Genomic DNA, 15,085 nt, shown 5'->3' with positions numbered 1-15,085 from the left:
CACACCCAGCGCGTCGCTCCCTCGCTTCCCGGCCTCGTTGGTTGCTTGACTTCATTTAAAACGGCACGTGCAGGCGCGAACGCGTACACGTGCGGGTACATACAGCTTTGTTTGCCCTTCTTCCAGTTGGCACACACGTACACAGAGAGAGAACGAAAAGGAACGACACGGACGTGCGTGGGTGCGGCTCATGGAGGGGGAACCCAGCCACGGCGAGCGGCTGCACTGGTCAGGCAACGAGCATGAAAGGCAGGTGCAGCCACGCGCGCACGTGGAGGACGCCCCAGAAAACACCAAAAAAAACCCGCGTTGACGGAGGGAAAAAAAAGGGCGAAAGAAGAAGGCGAGGAATGCGCACACACCGCTGCGTCGTCTTCCCCCATGAGAGCCGCACACCGCAGCGAGTGCAGAGAGCACAGAGAGAGAAACAGCGAGGGGCAAAGGGGCAGACGAAGCCCCACGTGAAATAGAAGGCGGCCCACCCGCGCGTTTCCGTCTCTCTCTCACACACACGCACCGCGGCAACTGTCGGAAGAGACGAAGAAGAGAAAAAAGAATCGCTGAACACACAGACACGCACGCACGAGGTGTCTGGGGCTCAGAGACACCTTAGTACTCCTCCACATCCTCCTCACCCATGTCGTCGGCAGACTCCGCACCAACCTCCTCGTAGTCCTTCTCCAGCGCAGCAAGATCCTCGCGCGCCTCGGAGAACTCGCCCTCCTCCATACCCTCACCGACGTACCAGTGCACGAAAGCACGCTTACTGTACATCAGATCGAACTTGTGGTCGATGCGGGCGAACACCTCCGCGATGGCGGTGGAGTTGGCAATCATGCACACGGCGCGCTGCACCTTGGCGAGGTCACCGCCGGGCACAACGGTCGGCGGCTGGTAGTTAATGCCGCACTTGAAGCCGGTGGGGCACCAGTCTACAAATTGGATAGTGCGCTTAGTTTTGATGGTGGCGATCGCAGCGTTCACATCCTTCGGCACCACATCACCGCGGTACATCAGGCAGCACGACATGTACTTGCCGTGACGAGGATCGCACTTCGTCAGCATGCCGGCCGGCTCAAACACGGAGTTCGTGATGTCGGCAACGGACAGCTGCTCGTGGTACGCCTTCTCGGCGGACACGACCGGCGCGTAGCTCGTCAGCACGAAGTGGATGCGCGGGTACGGCACCAGGTTGGTCTGGAACTCCGTCAGATCCACGTTCAGCGCACCGTCGAAGCGCAGGGAGGCAGTCAGCGAGGACACCACCTGGCCGATCAGACGGTTCACGTTCGTGTACGACGGGCGCTCGATGTCCAGGCTGCGGCGGGTGAGGTCGTAAATCGCCTCGTTGTCCAGCATCGTCGCAACATCGGTGTGCTCGAGCAGCGAGTGCGTCGAGAGCACGCAGTTGTACGGCTCGACCACCGCCGTGGACACCTGCGGGCTCGGGTACACGGTGTAGCCAAGCTTGGACTTCTTGCCGTAGTCCACGGAGAGGCGCTCAAGGAGCAGCGCACCAAGACCAGAGCCCGTGCCGCCACCGACGGCGTGGAACACCATGAAGCCCTGGAGACCCGTGCAGTTGTCCGCAAGCTTGCGAATGCGGTCCAGCGCAAGGTCCACGATCTCCTTGCCAATCGTGTAGTGGCCACGAGCGTAGTTGTTCGCGGCGTCCTCCTTGCCGGAGACGAGCTGCTCGGGGTTGAACAGCTGGCGGTAGGTGCCGGTGCGCACCTCATCGACAACCGTCGGCTCCAAGTCAAGGTACAGAGCGCGCGGCACGTGCTTGCCGGCACCAGTCTCGGAGAAGAACGTGTTGAAGGCGTCGTCCTCCACACCGATGCTCTTGTCGGACGGCATGGAGCCATCAGGCTGAATGCCGTGCTCAAGGCAGAACAGCTCCCAGCACGCGTTACCAACCTGGCAACCGGCCTGGCCAATGTGAATGCAGATAGCCTCACGCATCTTGGAAAGGGTAGAAAAAGAGAAAGAGAGAGAGTGTGTTATAAGTTTGAAGAAGGCGTAAAGCTGTGGGGGGTGGGTGTCGGCGGCGGCGGAGACGGAGGGTTTGTTTTCCAGTGGGGGTGTGTGTGAAACGGCGTTCACCGGAAAGTGCAAACGCGTTAGGGCACGTTCGTTTTGTGTGGTGCGGGTTTGTGCACGAGTGAGGCGGGCATCGGGGGGAGAGGAGAAAGTGTGGGAGAGGGAGGCACAGAGGAGGCGCGCCCGCACGAAGCGTGTGCGCTGTGTGACCTCGGCATGGTATCCGCAATTCGTGAGAATCGGCACAGTTCGTGTTCATCGGCGAGTGTGTTTGCATGTGTGGGGTTGCGGTGGAGCGCTCTTCACTCTCTTGGTGCGCTGCGTGCAAGCACGGCGCACATCCAAACATAAAACAAATAAATAAAGCAGACGCGGGCAGCGAGAGCAGCGAAGGAGCACGTTTATTATGTTGCTTTCTAGTGCTGTTTCGCTGCGTGCTCCGCGCATCCCGCGGCACGGTTTCCGTCCGCGATTATTGGGTCGTCTCCCTCTCCCAATGTGCTGATCCCATTGAAGAGGTTCAGCCTATTTGGAGTACGTATCTCTCAGCTCCTATGCCGGACGCACCACAGTGCTACCAACAGCCTTCTGTAGAGTAGGAATAGACGAGGTACGCGTTGCGTGTGCGTGGCCGCTCGATGCTCCCTTGCACACACACACGCTGACCCTCCGTAGGGTTCTAGGTGCATGCAATCATCATTTCTTTCACACCGCTTGACGGAACTAGAAGCGATTCAGCTTGGGTACTTCCTCGGGAGCTGGATTTCTGTACTGGTGCCGTCGCCTCATGCATTGCGGTGGTGCATGCGTAAACCACTCCTTTGGTTCGAGTCCGTGCTGGACGGGTTGTGGTATCGATTGACAGGGTGCGCTGCGATTGCGGTAGTGCGTGCCACACCACCTGGCCTCCTTCTTTCGCACTACGCGTCAGTCCGCCTTCTGCCCTCCCCACGTTTTAGTTCTCTCTTTCGCGTGAGCCACTATTACCGCCTTTTGTGTACTCCATCCACTAACCCTCCCAGCTCCATCGGCAATGCCTCATTCGCCTCGTGCTGGCCGCCGGAACCGTGCTCCTGAACAGCAGCAGCAGCAAGTTGGGACGCAACGCCCTTCTAAGCGCTCCACTGCTTCAGCCCGCCCACCGTCTGGCCACCGCGACGCGACAGCGCGCACTGCCAGCCGCGTGCCCCGTAACGCACGACGCACCACTGACGCCCGTAACAAATCTCGTCCCGCCTCACAGCGCCAGCGGAACTCTGCCCCAGACCGCCCCGTGGTGGGGTTGGTAGGGGGTGTACAGTTTCGATGCCCCCACATGCCTTTGTTCCAGAGTACCTTACATTGGGACTACACATGTCGGTACAGCCGTAGCAGTCTCGTTGACTTTGTGTTTAGCGTCACCTTCGCCCTATCTACGATACGCACGCAAAGTTTAAGCGAGCACGGCAATTTTTGCGAACGGCTGTTTGCCATCGCCTCCTCGGAGGTGGAGAAGAGTGGCGATAAGTATCGCCAGCTCCTTCGGGGTAATAGTGTGAGGGCTTCACGTCAACTTCAACGTGACCCCACTGTTGCTCCCGCATCTCCCTCCGCCGCCATATCTGCTGCCGCTCCTGCCGCGTTATCTGTTGCCACGTACGATTCATTTGGCTTCGATACGCGTTACTTTCCGCAGATTTTTTGGTGTGAGGTGCCGCGCTGTTTTGAGGTGTTTCACGATCAGTTCTCGGCACGGTCGCATACGTGCAACGACCACGAACAGTGGTTTAAGGGCATCGTTACTTCCATTGTCCATAACAGTGCGGAGTACCGATCGCATGCGGCCTTCGTTGCGGATCAGGAACAAGCCCTTCGCCTCGCCCGGCTGCAGCTGAGCGAGTGTGTGCAGAGGCAGACGACACGAATCCGCAAGGATTTCGTTGAAGGAAACCCTCTGCCTCGCCCGCCCGCTGCTTCAGCTTCCTCCGCATCTCGGACCGCACAGCGCGGGACTGTGCGCAACTCCGTTTCGAATGCCCGCTCCTCAGCTGTGGGCTCGCGTCGCAACCGCTCGCAGGAGAGTGAAGCGGAAGCTTATGGTGGGCCATCTCTTGTAGACGATGAGGAATCTCCGCCTGTCCCTGATGCCCCTGCTATTTCTTCCCCTCGCTCAGAACGCCCTCAGTAGGGCGCAGAGAGGGGCGCCCGCCAACTATGCCCTCTCACCAGCGTTCATTGACACCGACGTTGGTTTCATTGCCCCCTCTGCGCATCGGCACCTGGAATGTACGTGGTCTGTCTGATCCTGTTGTTCGTTTTCTTTGCGACTCCGCACTTACCTCGTGGTACCCAGACATTTGGTGCTTCCAAGAACTACATCAAGCCGCACCGCTTAATCTGGGCAGCTTTGCTGCGTGGGGCAGCGCCGTGTTCGCTCCCCGCTCGGACTCGCCGCTACACGGCGGTGGCCTTGCTATTGCGGTGAACAAAGACACCTACGATATCGAAATGCGCGAACCTGGAGATACCTTTGACTTCGGAAACCGTGCGGGGTGGCGTTGTGCAGATGTCACGGACCACATTGCGAAGCGTCGCCATTGCATCCTACATGTACACCTTCGTCCCGAAGTTACCTATTGACTTCCGCACTCTTTGCCGCTATCATGTCTCGCATCAAACCGGACATTCTATGTGGCGACCTCAACGCTCGCGATGTGTCTTGGGGTCCGGGTCAATATGCGCAGGACACTGGCGGCTGTACACGTGGAGACGACGCCTCGCCCGTTGGAGTGGCCACTGCGGCCTTCCGCAGTCCGTGTCCGTGACCGGCGTGGCTCCAACGACGACAGCGTTGAAGAGTGCAGTGGGATTCTTTCATCCTGTCGCGACGAGCGCGCGTTGGGCCGGACACCGTGTGGGGACTTCGTCCGACTCCCCACAGGCGACTAGCCGATACAGGGGAGCACTGAGCGACCACCACCCCTGCTCTTGTAGACATACCGACACGCACGCACCCTACCGTCGCCCGCCGTGCACGCCGGGTAAAGCGGGATCTGCTTCTCCCAGAGCTTCTAGAGCGGGGTACGCGGCTGGTGGAGCGCACGCCGCCGTACAGCGCACTCGCGGTACCAGGCAATGCGGCACGTGGTCCGGACACTGCCGCGCACATGGGAGGGCGATTCCCTTTGCACGAACAGCGCAGAGGGGAAGGAGAGAGCGAGAAGAGGAGAGAGGAGTGATGATGAGCAAGGGGGGTGGTGGAGGGGGTGCGCATGGGAGCGCCACAACGGCACAGTCGCGATGGCAGCGCAAACCCCGCGTTGTGCACGGAAGCCGCTGAGCGGCGCACACGCAAGATGCACGCAGTTACACCCTCGTGCACGTGCACGTGCACACACGTACGGAGAGGGAGGGAGAGAGAAGGCGACACCGCTCCACACACAACATCTTCACACGCCCACGCAGCGCCGACGTGGCGTTCGCCCTCGGTCGGCACCTCTTCGGGGACGGCACCTCACACCCAGCGCGTCGCTCCCTCGCTTCCCGGCCTCGTTGGTTGCTTGACTTCATTTAAAACGGCACGTGCAGGCGCGAACGCGTACACGTGCGGGTACATACAGCTTTGTTTGCCCTTCTTCCAGTTGGCACACACGTACACAGAGAGAGAACGAAAAGGAACGACACGGACGTGCGTGGGTGCGGCTCATGGAGGGGGAACCCAGCCACGGCGAGCGGCTGCACTGGTCAGGCAACGAGCATGAAAGGCAGGTGCAGCCACGCGCGCACGTGGAGGACGCCCCAGAAAACACCAAAAAAAACCCGCGTTGACGGAGGGAAAAAAAAGGGCGAAAGAAGAAGGCGAGGAATGCGCACACACCGCTGCGTCGTCTTCCCCCATGAGAGCCGCACACCGCAGCGAGTGCAGAGAGCACAGAGAGAGAAACAGCGAGGGGCAAAGGGGCAGACGAAGCCCCACGTGAAATAGAAGGCGGCCCACCCGCGCGTTTCCGTCTCTCTCTCACACACACGCACCGCGGCAACTGTCGGAAGAGACGAAGAAGAGAAAAAAGAATCGCTGAACACACAGACACGCACGCACGAGGTGTCTGGGGCTCAGAGACACCTTAGTACTCCTCCACATCCTCCTCACCCATGTCGTCGGCAGACTCCGCACCAACCTCCTCGTAGTCCTTCTCCAGCGCAGCAAGATCCTCGCGCGCCTCGGAGAACTCGCCCTCCTCCATACCCTCACCGACGTACCAGTGCACGAAAGCACGCTTACTGTACATCAGATCGAACTTGTGGTCGATGCGGGCGAACACCTCCGCGATGGCGGTGGAGTTGGCAATCATGCACACGGCGCGCTGCACCTTGGCGAGGTCACCGCCGGGCACAACGGTCGGCGGCTGGTAGTTAATGCCGCACTTGAAGCCGGTGGGGCACCAGTCTACAAATTGGATAGTGCGCTTAGTTTTGATGGTGGCGATCGCAGCGTTCACATCCTTCGGCACCACATCACCGCGGTACATCAGGCAGCACGACATGTACTTGCCGTGACGAGGATCGCACTTCGTCAGCATGCCGGCCGGCTCAAACACGGAGTTCGTGATGTCGGCAACGGACAGCTGCTCGTGGTACGCCTTCTCGGCGGACACGACCGGCGCGTAGCTCGTCAGCACGAAGTGGATGCGCGGGTACGGCACCAGGTTGGTCTGGAACTCCGTCAGATCCACGTTCAGCGCACCGTCGAAGCGCAGGGAGGCAGTCAGCGAGGACACCACCTGGCCGATCAGACGGTTCACGTTCGTGTACGACGGGCGCTCGATGTCCAGGCTGCGGCGGGTGAGGTCGTAAATCGCCTCGTTGTCCAGCATCGTCGCAACATCGGTGTGCTCGAGCAGCGAGTGCGTCGAGAGCACGCAGTTGTACGGCTCGACCACCGCCGTGGACACCTGCGGGCTCGGGTACACGGTGTAGCCAAGCTTGGACTTCTTGCCGTAGTCCACGGAGAGGCGCTCAAGGAGCAGCGCACCAAGACCAGAGCCCGTGCCGCCACCGACGGCGTGGAACACCATGAAGCCCTGGAGACCCGTGCAGTTGTCCGCAAGCTTGCGAATGCGGTCCAGCGCAAGGTCCACGATCTCCTTGCCAATCGTGTAGTGGCCACGAGCGTAGTTGTTCGCGGCGTCCTCCTTGCCGGAGACGAGCTGCTCGGGGTTGAACAGCTGGCGGTAGGTGCCGGTGCGCACCTCATCGACAACCGTCGGCTCCAAGTCAAGGTACAGAGCGCGCGGCACGTGCTTGCCGGCACCAGTCTCGGAGAAGAACGTGTTGAAGGCGTCGTCCTCCACACCGATGCTCTTGTCGGACGGCATGGAGCCATCAGGCTGAATGCCGTGCTCAAGGCAGAACAGCTCCCAGCACGCGTTACCAACCTGGCAACCGGCCTGGCCAATGTGAATGCAGATAGCCTCACGCATCTTGGAAAGGGTAGAAAAAGAGAAAGAGAGAGAGTGTGTTATAAGTTTGAAGAAGGCGTAAAGCTGTGGGGGGTGGGTGTCGGCGGCGGCGGAGACGGAGGGTTTGTTTTCCAGTGGGGGTGTGTGTGAAACGGCGTTCACCGGAAAGTGCAAACGCGTTAGGGCACGTTCGTTTTGTGTGGTGCGGGTTTGTGCACGAGTGAGGCGGGCATCGGGGGGAGAGGAGAAAGTGTGGGAGAGGGAGGCACAGAGGAGGCGCGCCCGCACGAAGCGTGTGCGCTGTGTGACCTCGGCATGGTATCCGCAATTCGTGAGAATCGGCACAGTTCGTGTTCATCGGCGAGTGTGTTTGCATGTGTGGGGTTGCGGTGGAGCGCTCTTCACTCTCTTGGTGCGCTGCGTGCAAGCACGGCGCACATCCAAACATAAAACAAATAAATAAAGCAGACGCGGGCAGCGAGAGCAGCGAAGGAGCACGTTTATTATGTTGCTTTCTAGTGCTGTTTCGCTGCGTGCTCCGCGCATCCCGCGGCACGGTTTCCGTCCGCGATTATTGGGTCGTCTCCCTCTCCCAATGTGCTGATCCCATTGAAGAGGTTCAGCCTATTTGGAGTACGTATCTCTCAGCTCCTATGCCGGACGCACCACAGTGCTACCAACAGCCTTCTGTAGAGTAGGAATAGACGAGGTACGCGTTGCGTGTGCGTGGCCGCTCGATGCTCCCTTGCACACACACACGCTGACCCTCCGTAGGGTTCTAGGTGCATGCAATCATCATTTCTTTCACACCGCTTGACGGAACTAGAAGCGATTCAGCTTGGGTACTTCCTCGGGAGCTGGATTTCTGTACTGGTGCCGTCGCCTCATGCATTGCGGTGGTGCATGCGTAAACCACTCCTTTGGTTCGAGTCCGTGCTGGACGGGTTGTGGTATCGATTGACAGGGTGCGCTGCGATTGCGGTAGTGCGTGCCACACCACCTGGCCTCCTTCTTTCGCACTACGCGTCAGTCCGCCTTCTGCCCTCCCCACGTTTTAGTTCTCTCTTTCGCGTGAGCCACTATTACCGCCTTTTGTGTACTCCATCCACTAACCCTCCCAGCTCCATCGGCAATGCCTCATTCGCCTCGTGCTGGCCGCCGGAACCGTGCTCCTGAACAGCAGCAGCAGCAAGTTGGGACGCAACGCCCTTCTAAGCGCTCCACTGCTTCAGCCCGCCCACCGTCTGGCCACCGCGACGCGACAGCGCGCACTGCCAGCCGCGTGCCCCGTAACGCACGACGCACCACTGACGCCCGTAACAAATCTCGTCCCGCCTCACAGCGCCAGCGGAACTCTGCCCCAGACCGCCCCGTGGTGGGGTTGGTAGGGGGTGTACAGTTTCGATGCCCCCACATGCCTTTGTTCCAGAGTACCTTACATTGGGACTACACATGTCGGTACAGCCGTAGCAGTCTCGTTGACTTTGTGTTTAGCGTCACCTTCGCCCTATCTACGATACGCACGCAAAGTTTAAGCGAGCACGGCAATTTTTGCGAACGGCTGTTTGCCATCGCCTCCTCGGAGGTGGAGAAGAGTGGCGATAAGTATCGCCAGCTCCTTCGGGGTAATAGTGTGAGGGCTTCACGTCAACTTCAACGTGACCCCACTGTTGCTCCCGCATCTCCCTCCGCCGCCATATCTGCTGCCGCTCCTGCCGCGTTATCTGTTGCCACGTACGATTCATTTGGCTTCGATACGCGTTACTTTCCGCAGATTTTTTGGTGTGAGGTGCCGCGCTGTTTTGAGGTGTTTCACGATCAGTTCTCGGCACGGTCGCATACGTGCAACGACCACGAACAGTGGTTTAAGGGCATCGTTACTTCCATTGTCCATAACAGTGCGGAGTACCGATCGCATGCGGCCTTCGTTGCGGATCAGGAACAAGCCCTTCGCCTCGCCCGGCTGCAGCTGAGCGAGTGTGTGCAGAGGCAGACGACACGAATCCGCAAGGATTTCGTTGAAGGAAACCCTCTGCCTCGCCCGCCCGCTGCTTCAGCTTCCTCCGCATCTCGGACCGCACAGCGCGGGACTGTGCGCAACTCCGTTTCGAATGCCCGCTCCTCAGCTGTGGGCTCGCGTCGCAACCGCTCGCAGGAGAGTGAAGCGGAAGCTTATGGTGGGCCATCTCTTGTAGACGATGAGGAATCTCCGCCTGTCCCTGATGCCCCTGCTATTTCTTCCCCTCGCTCAGAACGCCCTCAGTAGGGCGCAGAGAGGGGCGCCCGCCAACTATGCCCTCTCACCAGCGTTCATTGACACCGACGTTGGTTTCATTGCCCCCTCTGCGCATCGGCACCTGGAATGTACGTGGTCTGTCTGATCCTGTTGTTCGTTTTCTTTGCGACTCCGCACTTACCTCGTGGTACCCAGACATTTGGTGCTTCCAAGAACTACATCAAGCCGCACCGCTTAATCTGGGCAGCTTTGCTGCGTGGGGCAGCGCCGTGTTCGCTCCCCGCTCGGACTCGCCGCTACACGGCGGTGGCCTTGCTATTGCGGTGAACAAAGACACCTACGATATCGAAATGCGCGAACCTGGAGATACCTTTGACTTCGGAAACCGTGCGGGGTGGCGTTGTGCAGATGTCACGGACCACATTGCGAAGCGTCGCCATTGCATCCTACATGTACACCTTCGTCCCGAAGTTACCTATTGACTTCCGCACTCTTTGCCGCTATCATGTCTCGCATCAAACCGGACATTCTATGTGGCGACCTCAACGCTCGCGATGTGTCTTGGGGTCCGGGTCAATATGCGCAGGACACTGGCGGCTGTACACGTGGAGACGACGCCTCGCCCGTTGGAGTGGCCACTGCGGCCTTCCGCAGTCCGTGTCCGTGACCGGCGTGGCTCCAACGACGACAGCGTTGAAGAGTGCAGTGGGATTCTTTCATCCTGTCGCGACGAGCGCGCGTTGGGCCGGACACCGTGTGGGGACTTCGTCCGACTCCCCACAGGCGACTAGCCGATACAGGGGAGCACTGAGCGACCACCACCCCTGCTCTTGTAGACATACCGACACGCACGCACCCTACCGTCGCCCGCCGTGCACGCCGGGTAAAGCGGGATCTGCTTCTCCCAGAGCTTCTAGAGCGGGGTACGCGGCTGGTGGAGCGCACGCCGCCGTACAGCGCACTCGCGGTACCAGGCAATGCGGCACGTGGTCCGGACACTGCCGCGCACATGGGAGGGCGATTCCCTTTGCACGAACAGCGCAGAGGGGAAGGAGAGAGCGAGAAGAGGAGAGAGGAGTGATGATGAGCAAGGGGGGTGGTGGAGGGGGTGCGCATGGGAGCGCCACAACGGCACAGTCGCGATGGCAGCGCAAACCCCGCGTTGTGCACGGAAGCCGCTGAGCGGCGCACACGCAAGATGCACGCAGTTACACCCTCGTGCACGTGCACGTGCACACACGTACGGAGAGGGAGGGAGAGAGAAGGCGACACCGCTCCACACACAACATCTTCACACGCCCACGCAGCGCCGACGTGGCGTTCGCCCTCGGTCGGCACCTCTTCGGGGACGGCACCTCACACCCAGCGCGTCGCTCCCTCGCTTCCCGGCCTCGTTGGTTGCTTGACTTCATTTAAAACGGCACGTGCAGGCGCGAACGCGTACACGTGCGGGTACATACAGCTTTGTTTGCCCTTCTTCCAGTTGGCACACACGTACACAGAGAGAGAACGAAAAGGAACGACACGGACGTGCGTGGGTGCGGCTCATGGAGGGGGAACCCAGCCACGGCGAGCGGCTGCACTGGTCAGGCAACGAGCATGAAAGGCAGGTGCAGCCACGCGCGCACGTGGAGGACGCCCCAGAAAACACCAAAAAAAACCCGCGTTGACGGAGGGAAAAAAAAGGGCGAAAGAAGAAGGCGAGGAATGCGCACACACCGCTGCGTCGTCTTCCCCCATGAGAGCCGCACACCGCAGCGAGTGCAGAGAGCACAGAGAGAGAAACAGCGAGGGGCAAAGGGGCAGACGAAGCCCCACGTGAAATAGAAGGCGGCCCACCCGCGCGTTTCCGTCTCTCTCTCACACACACGCACCGCGGCAACTGTCGGAAGAGACGAAGAAGAGAAAAAAGAATCGCTGAACACACAGACACGCACGCACGAGGTGTCTGGGGCTCAGAGACACCTTAGTACTCCTCCACATCCTCCTCACCCATGTCGTCGGCAGACTCCGCACCAACCTCCTCGTAGTCCTTCTCCAGCGCAGCAAGATCCTCGCGCGCCTCGGAGAACTCGCCCTCCTCCATACCCTCACCGACGTACCAGTGCACGAAAGCACGCTTACTGTACATCAGATCGAACTTGTGGTCGATGCGGGCGAACACCTCCGCGATGGCGGTGGAGTTGGCAATCATGCACACGGCGCGCTGCACCTTGGCGAGGTCACCGCCGGGCACAACGGTCGGCGGCTGGTAGTTAATGCCGCACTTGAAGCCGGTGGGGCACCAGTCTACAAATTGGATAGTGCGCTTAGTTTTGATGGTGGCGATCGCAGCGTTCACATCCTTCGGCACCACATCACCGCGGTACATCAGGCAGCACGACATGTACTTGCCGTGACGAGGATCGCACTTCGTCAGCATGCCGGCCGGCTCAAACACGGAGTTCGTGATGTCGGCAACGGACAGCTGCTCGTGGTACGCCTTCTCGGCGGACACGACCGGCGCGTAGCTCGTCAGCACGAAGTGGATGCGCGGGTACGGCACCAGGTTGGTCTGGAACTCCGTCAGATCCACGTTCAGCGCACCGTCGAAGCGCAGGGAGGCAGTCAGCGAGGACACCACCTGGCCGATCAGACGGTTCACGTTCGTGTACGACGGGCGCTCGATGTCCAGGCTGCGGCGGGTGAGGTCGTAAATCGCCTCGTTGTCCAGCATCGTCGCAACATCGGTGTGCTCGAGCAGCGAGTGCGTCGAGAGCACGCAGTTGTACGGCTCGACCACCGCCGTGGACACCTGCGGGCTCGGGTACACGGTGTAGCCAAGCTTGGACTTCTTGCCGTAGTCCACGGAGAGGCGCTCAAGGAGCAGCGCACCAAGACCAGAGCCCGTGCCGCCACCGACGGCGTGGAACACCATGAAGCCCTGGAGACCCGTGCAGTTGTCCGCAAGCTTGCGAATGCGGTCCAGCGCAAGGTCCACGATCTCCTTGCCAATCGTGTAGTGGCCACGAGCGTAGTTGTTCGCGGCGTCCTCCTTGCCGGAGACGAGCTGCTCGGGGTTGAACAGCTGGCGGTAGGTGCCGGTGCGCACCTCATCGACAACCGTCGGCTCCAAGTCAAGGTACAGAGCGCGCGGCACGTGCTTGCCGGCACCAGTCTCGGAGAAGAACGTGTTGAAGGCGTCGTCCTCCACACCGATGCTCTTGTCGGACGGCATGGAGCCATCAGGCTGAATGCCGTGCTCAAGGCAGAACAGCTCCCAGCACGCGTTACCAACCTGGCAACCGGCCTGGCCAATGTGAATGCAGATAGCCTCACGCATCTTGGAAAGGGTAGAAAAAGAGAAAGAGAGAGAGTGTGTTATAAGTTTGAAGAAGGCGTAAAGCTGTGGGGGGTGGGTGTCGGCGGCGGCGGAGACGGAGGGTTTGTTTTCCAGTGGGGGTGTGTGTGAAACGGCGTTCACCGGAAAGTGCAAACGCGTTAGGGCACGTTCGTTTTGTGTGGTGCGGGTTTGTGCACGAGTGAGGCGGGCATCGGGGGGAGAGGAGAAAGTGTGGGAGAGGGAGGCACAGAGGAGGCGCGCCCGCACGAAGCGTGTGCGCTGTGTGACCTCGGCATGGTATCCGCAATTCGTGAGAATCGGCACAGTTCGTGTTCATCGGCGAGTGTGTTTGCATGTGTGGGGTTGCGGTGGAGCGCTCTTCACTCTCTTGGTGCGCTGCGTGCAAGCACGGCGCACATCCAAACATAAAACAAATAAATAAAGCAGACGCGGGCAGCGAGAGCAGCGAAGGAGCACGTTTATTATGTTGCTTTCTAGTGCTGTTTCGCTGCGTGCTCCGCGCATCCCGCGGCACGGTTTCCGTCCGCGATTATTGGGTCGTCTCCCTCTCCCAATGTGCTGATCCCATTGAAGAGGTTCAGCCTATTTGGAGTACGTATCTCTCAGCTCCTATGCCGGACGCACCACAGTGCTACCAACAGCCTTCTGTAGAGTAGGAATAGACGAGGTACGCGTTGCGTGTGCGTGGCCGCTCGATGCTCCCTTGCACACACACACGCTGACCCTCCGTAGGGTTCTAGGTGCATGCAATCATCATTTCTTTCACACCGCTTGACGGAACTAGAAGCGATTCAGCTTGGGTACTTCCTCGGGAGCTGGATTTCTGTACTGGTGCCGTCGCCTCATGCATTGCGGTGGTGCATGCGTAAACCACTCCTTTGGTTCGAGTCCGTGCTGGACGGGTTGTGGTATCGATTGACAGGGTGCGCTGCGATTGCGGTAGTGCGTGCCACACCACCTGGCCTCCTTCTTTCGCACTACGCGTCAGTCCGCCTTCTGCCCTCCCCACGTTTTAGTTCTCTCTTTCGCGTGAGCCACTATTACCGCCTTTTGTGTACTCCATCCACTAACCCTCCCAGCTCCATCGGCAATGCCTCATTCGCCTCGTGCTGGCCGCCGGAACCGTGCTCCTGAACAGCAGCAGCAGCAAGTTGGGACGCAACGCCCTTCTAAGCGCTCCACTGCTTCAGCCCGCCCACCGTCTGGCCACCGCGACGCGACAGCGCGCACTGCCAGCCGCGTGCCCCGTAACGCACGACGCACCACTGACGCCCGTAACAAATCTCGTCCCGCCTCACAGCGCCAGCGGAACTCTGCCCCAGACCGCCCCGTGGTGGGGTTGGTAGGGGGTGTACAGTTTCGATGCCCCCACATGCCTTTGTTCCAGAGTACCTTACATTGGGACTACACATGTCGGTACAGCCGTAGCAGTCTCGTTGACTTTGTGTTTAGCGTCACCTTCGCCCTATCTACGATACGCACGCAAAGTTTAAGCGAGCACGGCAATTTTTGCGAACGGCTGTTTGCCATCGCCTCCTCGGAGGTGGAGAAGAGTGGCGATAAGTATCGCCAGCTCCTTCGGGGTAATAGTGTGAGGGCTTCACGTCAACTTCAACGTGACCCCACTGTTGCTCCCGCATCTCCCTCCGCCGCCATATCTGCTGCCGCTCCTGCCGCGTTATCTGTTGCCACGTACGATTCATTTGGCTTCGATACGCGTTACTTTCCGCAGATTTTTTGGTGTGAGGTGCCGCGCTGTTTTGAGGTGTTTCACGATCAGTTCTCGGCACGGTCGCATACGTGCAACGACCACGAACAGTGGTTTAAGGGCATCGTTACTTCCATTGTCCATAACAGTGCGGAGTACCGATCGCATGCGGCCTTCGTTGCGGATCAGGAACAAGCCCTTCGCCTCGCCCGGCTGCAGCTGAGCGAGTGTGTGCAGAGGCAGACGACACGAATCCGCAAGGATTTCGTTGAAGGAAACCCTCTGCCTCGCCCGCCCGCTGCTTCAGCTTCCTCCGC

At 59.8% G+C, this 15,085-nt stretch overlaps 5 protein-coding genes across 5 annotated transcripts; all 5 read right to left on the bottom strand.

The window, feature by feature from the left end:
• Positions 1-609: 609 nt before the first annotated feature.
• Positions 610-1,965, bottom strand: ABB37_06253 (alpha tubulin; the record flags this gene model as incomplete). Its single annotated transcript, XM_015804518.1, has 1 exon — positions 610-1,965. The coding sequence occupies one exon, from the start codon at positions 1,963-1,965 to the stop codon at positions 610-612; it is 1,356 nt and encodes a 451-aa protein (XP_015657092.1).
• A 2,788-nt stretch (positions 1,966-4,753) lies between these two features.
• Positions 4,754-5,191, bottom strand: ABB37_06252 (hypothetical protein; the record flags this gene model as incomplete). Its single annotated transcript, XM_015804517.1, has 1 exon — positions 4,754-5,191. One exon carries the CDS (start codon positions 5,189-5,191, stop codon positions 4,754-4,756), a length of 438 nt encoding a protein of 145 aa, XP_015657091.1.
• A 955-nt stretch (positions 5,192-6,146) lies between these two features.
• ABB37_06251 (alpha tubulin) lies at positions 6,147-7,502 on the bottom strand (the record flags this gene model as incomplete). The annotated part of the gene is made up of 1 exon (XM_015804516.1): positions 6,147-7,502. One exon carries the CDS (start codon positions 7,500-7,502, stop codon positions 6,147-6,149), a length of 1,356 nt encoding a protein of 451 aa, XP_015657090.1.
• Positions 7,503-10,290: 2,788 nt separating this feature from the next.
• Positions 10,291-10,728, bottom strand: ABB37_06250 (hypothetical protein; the record flags this gene model as incomplete). The annotated part of the gene is made up of 1 exon (XM_015804515.1): positions 10,291-10,728. The coding sequence occupies one exon, from the start codon at positions 10,726-10,728 to the stop codon at positions 10,291-10,293; it is 438 nt and encodes a 145-aa protein (XP_015657089.1).
• A 955-nt stretch (positions 10,729-11,683) lies between these two features.
• ABB37_06249 (alpha tubulin) lies at positions 11,684-13,039 on the bottom strand (the record flags this gene model as incomplete). Its single annotated transcript, XM_015804514.1, has 1 exon — positions 11,684-13,039. The coding sequence occupies one exon, from the start codon at positions 13,037-13,039 to the stop codon at positions 11,684-11,686; it is 1,356 nt and encodes a 451-aa protein (XP_015657088.1).
• Positions 13,040-15,085: the final 2,046 nt, after the last annotated feature.

This window comes from Leptomonas pyrrhocoris (genome assembly GCF_001293395.1).
Source record: "Leptomonas pyrrhocoris isolate H10 chromosome Unknown, whole genome shotgun sequence".
NCBI lineage: Eukaryota > Euglenozoa > Kinetoplastea > Trypanosomatida > Trypanosomatidae > Leptomonas > Leptomonas pyrrhocoris.
Note: the sequence above shows the minus strand (reverse complement) of the source record. Positions and strands in the feature narration are given on the sequence as shown.